The sequence below is a fragment of the Argentina anserina genome, chromosome 5 (genome assembly GCF_933775445.1).
Source record: "Argentina anserina chromosome 5, drPotAnse1.1, whole genome shotgun sequence".
Taxonomy (NCBI): domain Eukaryota; kingdom Viridiplantae; phylum Streptophyta; class Magnoliopsida; order Rosales; family Rosaceae; genus Argentina; species Argentina anserina.
The window spans coordinates 23011949-23022791 of NC_065876.1; the positions used below are offsets into that span (position 1 = coordinate 23011949).

General features: G+C 39.7%; 1 protein-coding gene across 1 annotated transcript; it reads right to left on the reverse strand.

Annotated features, from left to right (window-relative positions):
• Positions 1 to 8065: 8065 nt before the first annotated feature.
• Positions 8066 to 10843, reverse strand: LOC126793409 (patellin-3-like). The gene is made up of 4 exons (XM_050519923.1): positions 9430 to 10843; positions 9090 to 9214; positions 8853 to 8994; positions 8066 to 8750 (listed from the first exon to the last, which is right to left on the reverse strand). The coding sequence occupies exons 1-4, from the start codon at positions 10711 to 10713 to the stop codon at positions 8496 to 8498; spliced, it is 1806 nt and encodes a 601-aa protein (XP_050375880.1). The 5' UTR covers positions 10714 to 10843; the 3' UTR covers positions 8066 to 8495.

A 10843-nucleotide genomic window follows, 5' to 3' on the forward strand; every position in this document is an offset into this window, starting at 1 on the left:
CAGAAAAACCTACACTTGATTTTATTCTTAAGCTAATTGGAGAAGGAGTAACTGGAAGTCATCAGAGCAATTCCAACGTGAATCTCGAGTTCCGGCCACCCATCTTCCTTCTCGGGGTAAGTCTAACTTCATGACTTAATACCCGATTTAATTCTTCATTTAAATTCTTGAAACAAAGACTAATCATCTTCCCTTCTTTCTGCATCTTCACCACCGCCGTCCTATTCGTATCCAAATATTCATACCATATCCGCTAGGTTGACTTTGCACTACATAGTTAGGATACATTTTTTCAACTATGAATACATATATACAACATATCCAGACCGTACCCGTATCCGACACGGGTATGATACGGACATACCCAATTTCTCTCGTATCCCTGATATATAGGTGGCGTACCGTTGTGGCTTTCTATGCACTCTGAGGATGTTTCCATTATATAAAACCAGAAAAGAATGTTATGCATGAAGCTCACCTGCTGTTAGTTGTTCCAAGTTTTCAACACCCAAAGAGTAGCACATAGAAATCAGTGGATCGTCCTCCTCATCATTTGTGACATGAGCCAACAGGGCCAAGTTCTTCACCAGTTCAATATCTTGACCTTCTAGAGAGTCACAAGGACAACGCATTCCCCATTGACTAGGCTGTAAGGCTCTAGGTCCACTTACTTTCGCCGACCTCTCAACCTGCGGTTTTGTTTTGGTTATTGAGCCCAGAGCTGCTATAAATGATAGCCTAGTCAGCACCTGAGTCACCCCTGACTTCTTCTTTATCTTGAACCGATCGATATGAAAGTTTCCAGTAGACAAGGCTTTTTCCACTCCTCTAATATATTGTACGTACGTTGTAACTTCTGTATGAGAGAGAGCAAGGTCAAATCCCTACCGGGCTTTGCTTTTGGTAACATTTTAGTGTCTAATTCAATCCTAGCTGCCTTGATCATTGTCTTGAACTGATCCTCAAACACAAGAGAGATCAATTGACCAGATAACTCGAACCGCTTGTTGCCAACACGATCTGTGTCATCAACTGCACCCTTGTTCAAAACTGAATCCATCATGCGTCTCAACATGACACCAACATACATGCATTTTGGACGGAAATTCCCCGGCCTCACTGCGACATTAGCAAGAAGCGCCTCTCCAAGAACATAAATAACTCTCCCATGATTTGCATCATTTTCACGCTCCTTCCTCACCAGCTTTCCTTCCAAATACACCAACACCTGCTCCTTGTTGTACACCTCCAGCTTTACACACTCCTCAACAGACGGCAGAAGCAATGCACCATACTTTGGATCCCTCCCAAGCATCTGCACTACTTTCTGATCACTCTGCATCCCCATAGCCTTCATCACCTCCATAATTGACACTTTCTTATCAAACGCATTAATCAGCAACGAGAGCGTCTCCTTCTTCTCATATTCTTTGTTTACAAGTTGATCTCGTCTTGAACTTAGCATGAATGATCAATATTTACAACTCGTTGTGGTTCTTAAATTGATCGTTTTGGGGTTATATGGGACTCAAATAACACTACATTATGAATTTGGCACTTCATATTTGGAAAACGAACATCAAAACGTCAAAATTAACGTCGTTTTGGTCTCCTTGGCCATTTCTAGCTACTGACGGCGTTTCCATAACATTTTTCCGGCATTTTACATACGTTTTCGGCCATTTTGACCGCCTTATGGCCTATTTTCGGCACTTTCCGGTTCATGCCGGCACTCCATGTCGGATATGAAGTCCGGCCTCCTAGCCGGCTAGATTTCGATCGCCAGCTGCCGATTTTCCGGTCACCGGTGCCACCAATTTTCCGGTGATTCTTTGTCGTTTTCTCGTTGTTTTTCCAGTATATTTCTAACATTCTTTATTGAAACGTTTTCCCGCCAAAGTTTCATTCAGATTTGAGCATATTTTTTGACATGGTTTTCTGATTATTTTTCTGGTTTTCTCCACGTCGTTTCATAGCTTAACCGGCTTTTATTATTAGTGACCACCCGCACCATTTGGATGGTTTCTTCTAGCATTCGTTTCCAACGTGTAAGTTGAAGAATGTAGTACTATTGTCATGCGATACACTCGATGAGATTGCACTTTATTTCATCTCTCCTCTTACAATATCCTTTGGCGTATCATATAGAGAAGTTCATCATGTCGTTGACTCTTAATTTATTTTGATGATGTCTAGCGGTGATCTCGAATGTCTTGCTAATTGCGTAACCACCCACACTGTCATATGGTGCAGGTAGTTGTTTTAAGGATCTCGTGTGTAGATTGTGTTTTATATCTTCGTGTCTTGCTATGATCTAAAATGTCATACATGCAATAAATTTTCATCTAGATATTTATGTTGAGAATGGAGAGAAATCTCTTTGTCAAAAATTCAAAAATTGGTTGTACGCAGCCCTGTCGGTGCCCTGTAGCTTCCATGCAGCTGCCTTCATGGCTCAGCAGCCCTGCAGCTACCATGCATCCTCTTCAACCCCTACACAGCCCCGCAGGCCCCCTTGCACGACCTTCTCACAAAACCTGCTTAATTGATGTCTCTTATTGTGAACCTTCTCATGTGAATGATCCAATTAAGCATAGCCCATTCTTACAACATATTCAAGATGACATTTGTGGACCTATTTAAGTAATTCAACCAAGAATTCAGACCTTCTAAGTATATTATGGTATTGGTTGATGCAACGACACCTTGGTCATACATCGCCTTGCTATCCATAAAGAATACTGCATTTGCTAAAGTTTTTTGCTATGATCATCATACTAAGGGTTCACCACCTTTCTCATCCTCTCAAATCTATTCGATTGGATAAACGTTGGAGAGTTCACCTATAAGATTTTTTATGATTACTACATGGGATCATCATTGAACATCTAATTCCTCATGTTCATTCACACAACGATCTAGCAGATGCTCGGGCTTGGTTATGAGTACTAACCTCCCAGTTTTGCATGGGGATATGCAATGATGTTGCATGCAGCGACACTTATTCGCTTAAGACCCATAATAAACCAAGCGTTTAGTACATACAAGATGGTTACTGGATACGATCTCAACGTTCTTTTCACGAACGCCTATTTGGTTAAGTTGTTTATGTGCCTCAATTTTAATATCTCAATGGGTCTACATAAAATGATTAAGTATTTTGGTTGGTTATGAATCACCAACACTTGTACGCTATTTCCAATTTAAAATCATATATCTTTATCTTGCGATATTTGCAGACGGTCCCTTTGGTGAGACATACTTCCCGTCGTTAGGGGAAGATATGGAATGCTCTCATTTCAATTGTAACGTCAGGAATTGTCGTGGTGTGGCACTATGTCTCATTAAGATCTCGCACTGCTATAAGTAAGCAAAAAGTGCAATGCATTATCGACCTCCATAAATTCAAAGATTTGATGATCAATGACTTTACCGATATTGCAAAAGTGACAAGACCACACTTAAATGTCATGATGTACCAGTAAGGTTGGAACTCCCGAAATATGGGAGAATTTCATATGACCTGGTCTTAACACCGTTGGCACCATCCCTGACAGTGGGAATGAAGCCGGCAATGACATCATCGTACACTGTGGTGTTATTGGCACCCCGTGGTGCAACGTGGAAGTTGCATTTGCACGAATTATGGTGGCAAATGCAAAGATTAACTATTAAGGGTCATAGCTTCGGTCTTGGCTCCTACCTAGATGAGGTGGAAACCATTATTCTCTAGAATCAAAACTAAAAAGAAGCGAGGTATGTAGGCATAAATATTTTGCTCATCATCAAGAGATATTCTTGGAACATGTCTATCAACTAAGTTTTTGTGGGACGCTACAGACTAATTTTGTTGATGTTAGAGAAGAAAAGAAATCTCTTAAATTGACCGTAAGAAACACGCGCACGTGTTAATGGATTGATCTCTCATGATTGATGATGTATTCAGTTATGCTCTTATTCTGTTTTAAAGTATTAATGATGAGCAACTTGACCGAAGTAGAAAGAATCAATACATGTTGAACTAAACTTGTTATGTTAGTCTTTGTTCGTAAGTGTAATGAGAATGATGAAGCCATGCAACATTTATATGACTTATGGCGCAAAAATTGTCTCATTATCCTAGTATTGACTACGATGAGTTATATTATCTCGTTATGGACATAATTGCTTTTCGTTACTTGATCAATAGTAGTGTCCATGAAAACTGAATTGCAGCATATAATAGTGGTGATAGCATATCTGTAAATGCATCTTAACGCATATATGAAAGTGCCCAAAAGACCTTAATCGCTTGATTAAGTGCCTCTAAACCATGGAGAGCTTATGCCGTCAAATTGCGACGTTCGAGAGAACGTAATACGATTGGTTGCAAGAACTTATACCTATATGTGTTCATATGAAAGCTAATTCTTAATTCTCTATTCCGTATAAGTATAGATGATGAAGATTCAATGAGCTATAGATTCGTATATGTAAGTGTTGTCGAGACACTATTATTTCATTATGATGTTATTAACTATGCGTTTATGCATCGTCATTAGACTTTAATTATTCTTTTGACATAGGTGTAGTTCTACACTTAGTGAACCAACACAAATCCTATCCACACCAATGTTGTCAGCAGCTCTAGCAACATCAATGTACGCCTTGGTGTAGTAGTCGACACTGACAACATACAGGATGTGTACGGTTCCGTCTCAGACCAATGAAGGACCAAAGTCAGTCCTTCATTGGTCTATTCCCCCATTCCATTATGAAAGATACATTGAATGTGACAAATCAGAATCTATTCAGTTTCGTAGGTCAACTTCAACGAGACCTACATGAGAACTCATTTGATAAAAAAATGGTGAATTTGGTACCTTTGGAAAGGTATGTGTGTCTAATTTCCAGGGACACTAACCATTCGATTATATCTGTCACATTGAGTGAGTTATGGTCATTTTAGCAAAGTATGACAATTCTATTCGGGAAGTTGCAGGTCAGTCAACTTAAACAGAGCACTGTGAACTACTCCGGTCGAATTAGATTGTGAGATTTATGTCACTAGAAGTCACATGTGTCTATTTTTTAGAAGTGTTTATGGATCACCCAACCCTATTATGACAAAGAAGTTATGGCCATCTAAGTGCGTGAGGGTCATTATACCTGCGAATTTGATTTTCATTGCAAACTCTTGTTTTGAGTTGTTATGCAATCTTGTTTCCTAAGATCTAAGCTTGTCTAAGCATGTATGATCTAAGGATATGTGGTGAGATTAATGATTAAGTATTAGCCCAAGACTATTTTTGATAAGCATGTAATGAACGTTGTATAAGTTGTTCTTCGTACTCCATGATTATGACACTAATCAGTGAGAGTTGTTTCATATACATCAAGGGGAGTCTACCTTACATATTGCTATCAAATGTAGATGGTGTGTTGTACTCTATTTCTCCTTCGATCAAGATTTTGTTTTTCACCCAGGAAGTTTTAATTTTGCTTGACAAGGTTTTTACCGAGACATCATTATGTACACCATGCAATCTAAGCATGCAATACAAATGGGAGTTTTCTTGGAGAATTATTATTATACTATTGTATGTGTCATAGCCTATTTAGGTTTCCTTATTAGAGTATATTATGTCTTAATGTAATAGATATGAATATCTGATTATTCGGAATACTTTGTATGTAATGCATATATATAAGCCATAATATCAATCAATAAACGATTACGTTATGTTCCATTACGTTCTTATTATTTTAATTTCATTATCTTGCAACAAAGCTTTAATTAAAGGTGAAAAATTGGATTTTTGTTTAGAAAATCTAAAATTTGTGATTTAAATACCCATGAGAATGCTTTTGGTTAATTAAATATTGCCTCGCGGAGTAGATTTATGAGACGATTGAATTTCATAAACATAAAACTGAATTATTATGAACATGACCCAAAATATTAACTTAAACGCATAAAATGATTAAGATTTGATGATAAAACACATAAAACTCATGTTTTTATTTGAATTTTTGTAAATATATATTTTAATGTCTATTTTACATTCTCATTAGTCAACATAAGTACTAAAGTGTCATATAAAATCTAATTTCATGTACTATTCTTTTTGAAATATTAGGAACTAAAATGTCTAACTAGCTATACCTCACGTACCATAGAAGACAAAAACACAGAAACAAGCCTCCCATATTTTTGTCGAGGTACATGTGTTTGAATTAAACCCCAACAATCCTACCTCGTCGTTCCTGAACGGCTGAACCCAATTGCACTTCACATAGAACACAATACTGTATGACGGAAAATAAGCCCATCATCTGTGTATTTGAGAGGAAGGATGAATCTGACACTAGTTTCTTTCTTCTTTTTTTCCCCCATGCTTTTTTTCATTATCACCGAAAACTGCAGAAGATCAGTAGACAGATCAGTACGAACATTTCGATTGGGAAACGTTACAGAAAAACAAAGGCAGAGAAAAACGGCAGGTAATGTCGTTTTCAAACCAAGAATCTCCAACCAAAAAAACAATAATTAACAATCTAAAGGTTTCCATTGTTAAACGTTAACAGCTGCGAGGGTGTCACGTAATATTTAAATTAAACTCGGATGATGCTTTGACCCTGTTGCTTGATTATAAATTTGTTAAGAGCAGGGCAATAATCAATCCAAAGTTTATGTTTTGTTAAATCAAGGTGGTGGAGAAAATGATTGCAAACCAAACATGGGTCCCGAATCCTATGAAAGGAATCAATATGATTAAAGCTTTGGCTTTGCTTTCTGCGAAGTGATTTTCCTAAATTACTGCCGCTGCTCTAAACCTCTATGCCTCACTCTCTTAGTTATAACTGTTAACAATAGCATGTGTGCTCATCCGTCCTTAATTGTGTTTTAGGTGAGTGTGAGATGGTGGCATTGCATACATTCATTTTTCTTTTTGAGATGGTATCATTGATGTTGCTTGTTTCCGAGTATATATATATATGTATTGTGTAAGGAGCTTGGTTGTGTAGATTCCATGAACGTTATGAGGAAAATGAAGCTTTGGATTCATATCATTTCTGTTCTAGCGTCATGTGCTTGTTGTAATGATTGGTAGGTAGTTGTAAAATATGGGTTTGGGATTATTATAGAGATTAATGTTTCACCATATATTAATTTCCATGATGGTTCACATTTTAGAGATATGGTGAAAAAATATACAATATAAGGAGTTTGGTGGTAGTTTTCATGATATATTTAAGAAGAGGTTTAAGGTTCATATAATATTTTGTTTATGTGCATCGTGATACCATTGTGTATTTGTTATAATATATCGTTCGAATTTATAATATATATTGTAATCCAAAATTTATACATAATGTTTCACAATTCAAGGTTCGGTCAAATGATGTTTTTTTTTCGACCAAAAAAACATGAAAGGATCTTTTGAGACCTAAACTTTTAAACCTAAAAGGAATCTAATTTCAAAAAAAAATCATTATTGACCCTTATACAGGTGAATTTAGCAGTTATATATATTTCAAATTTCCCAGCTATCTAAAAATAAAAAAGAAGAACACAGCATTACTTTCTAAGATTGTGGTCTCTAGACACTAGATACATAGTGACAGACTTGATTCTTTGTGTTTTAATTAACTGTGGCGCTATGAACCTGCAGACTCTGCTAGGAAACAAGAACACATTAAACTACTATTCAACAACAACTGGAAAGTCTTTTCCAGAATACTCCATCATCATGTAAGATATTGAATTTAGACGACAAATACAACCAGTCAATGCTTCCTCAAGCATATCCAACTAAAGGTAGACGACCTCGGCAGCTACATATTTTTAAGAACCATCACTCAATCAAGCCTGTATTATTAGTTCAACACTCGCTTTCAAGGCCTAACACATCACTCATGCCTCCTATTTTCATCGAACTTGCCTGAAGCTAACGCTAAAATCTACCTTCAAACGCGTAAGCAGTTAAAGATTGGGACACATGAAAAATGAATATAATTATCAAAATAGATAGACAGGACCACAGACAACAACGTAAAACAGACCAAACAGATATAAAGGAAGGGAATGAAGGCACCAACCAAATTTACACAAAGTTTACAGGCAAAGAGTATCAAGAATAGAAACAAGAGTTTGTGCCCCAAGTCCATACACATGTCCCCATCCCTAAACATATATACTTCAAATGTTTTCCCCCACCACAGGGGCATCCAATCCTTCCAAAAAGTCCAAAACAAAATAACAAATATCATTCTCCCCATTACCCTAGAACAAATATGAATCCCAGACTCCTTTTACTTCTTTCATTCCAAAAATAAAACGAAAAATATAAATATCAACAACCAAAAGAACAAAAAATTAACCCTGTATTTAAATAGCAAAGAACCACTGTTTATTTCGGAGTACTATCACTTTGTGCTGTCTTGTATTTGATCGGACATGTCGGCCCCCAAGACAGCTAGGAATGAAGACTATTTCATCAGCAAGCTTTCTTTTAATAAGAGACGGGCTTGGTCTTGGACCTGTAGAGGAGCTTCTTCTTCTTGGAGCTTTGGTTATCAATGGTGAGCACAACCTTCCCTGCCTCGCCGATCTTGAAGCTGTTTGTGATCACTGGCTCATCGGTTGGGGCAACCTTTCTGGTCTTTTGCAATATAATTGTGTAACCATCCTCAGCACTTGGCACAAACTCGGCGCCGTAGCTCACATCCCAAGCCACCACTCTAAGTTCCCAAACAAGAACCCCACTCTGCGATTCCAACAACAACCCCATAAGCTTTAGACTCAACAAAACCCAAATGCCACCCTGGAAATGTATATAATCAACTCAATTACATGGACAAGGATATACCTCAGAAACTGGGATTTCAACGGTGTGCTTGCAGGCTGGTTTAACAGTAACATCAGTGACAGGGTCAGCTGTGGTGAATTCACACTCGCCATCCTTGCTTAGGCCACCATATTGAACTGGCACATGTTCTGGGGCTATGTATCTGTTTATCATAATTCATATGCAAAGCAACAAAATACAATTATGCACAAGCCTAAAACGGACAAAAACTGTGAATACAATTATAGTGTCACTTACTTGAATAGGGTTTCTGCAGATTTGGATGGACCAGCAAAAACAAACTTGCTCTTGGTCCTCTGGGTTAGGAAGGGGCTGATCATCCTATTGAATGCAAGGTACCACCATGGGACATTGATAAATACCTTCAAAACCCAAAACCCCAATATCAAATTAGCTATAATTGAACCCAGAGGACAAAACGGCAAAACGGCAACACCCCAAAGTAAAACTAGCTATAATTGAACCAGAAATCAATCGTCACCTTCAAAACCCTGAAACATCAAATTTGCTATAACTGAACAAGAAATCCAAAAGTCAATCTACGTAACCATCGACATGACAGCAAGATATTAAATACCTGTTTGGCAACGAACTCAGGGTAGTTGTCCTGAAGCAATTGAAGGGCCTGGTTGGTGACCTGGTTGTGCAACCTATTAAGGAGTCCGGGAGAGTTTTTGAGATCGTTGACCTGAACGATAGTGGAGATTCCGGTAGGGTTGAAGTCGAATTTTCTGATGCTCTTCTCCAAGAACTGAATCCTCCACTTGATGAACTTGGACCGTTTCTCTTCATCAGTGAAGGTGTTCTGGTACAGCTCCTTGTTTTGAAACTCACCAAAAACGTTGTAGCAGACAGAGTGGCCTTCCTTATCGACACCGTGAGTGAACACCACCTTCTCCCAGTGGCTTCCGAGATCCTCCTCCAACAGAGCATCGATTTCAAACTCCTTGCGCCACCTCACAGTGTTCTTGATCATGGTGAAGGCATCCTTCACCTTATAATCCCTAGCCCTCAGGAACTTCAACAGAATGACATCGCTCCTTTCGTCACCAAGAATTGGGATTCCGAAGATGTAGACCTCCTCTGGCTCCACCGGAGCAGCCGCCGGGGCTTCTTCAGTTTCTGTTTTGCACTCCTCTGCCGGAGCCGGAGTCGCCTCGATTGCCACCTCCGCCTCTTTGGCTGGCTCCTCAGTCGTCGCCTCCGGAGTAGGGACAGCAGCAACTATGGTCTCCTCAATCGCCTCCACAGTCTTGGCGCCGTCATCGTCAACTTTAGTAACAGTCTCAACCACCTCAGCCACAACGACGGTCTCCTCTTCTTTCACTTCCTCCGGCTTCACCTCCTCAGCCTTGGAAGCTTCAGGAGCTTCTTCAGTTTTAACCTCCTCAGTTTTTGGGGCCTCTACTTCGCAAATAGGGGCAGGGGCCTCAGGCTCAGCCGCCTTCTCTTCCTCCTTCTCTTCCTTCTTCTCTTCCTCCACAACTGGCTTCTCCTCCTCCTCCTTAACCGGCGGCGGCGTCGGCGGAGTAGTGAACTCGTGCTTGTTCAACGCTTCCTGGATCAACTGCTTGAGTTCGTCCAGAGCCTTCTTCTGCGGCTCCGGCAACTCACTAACCACGTAGGTCTCCTCCTTGAAAGAAACAGACTGCGCTATGATTTTAGGATCAACCTCCTCCTCAGCCTTGGCAGGCTTCTCCGCCTCCTTCTCAGCCACCTCCTCAGCCTTGGCCTCCGGCTCCGGTATTGCTTCCTTCCCGGTCACATCCTTCTCGGCAGGCGGCGCCTCCGACTCCACCACCGCCACCTCACACGGCGCTTCCACCGCAGAGGCCGCAGGCTTCTCGTGCTCCTCAGCCATGTATAACGGTTATACCGGCAAAAGAGATATCGAGAGAGAGACAGAGAGAGGGGGGGTTTGAAATGAAGGATGGAAGTAGTGGAGGTTGAGGGGTTTGTAGAAGAAGAAGAAGAAGAGGAGGAAGAAGGGG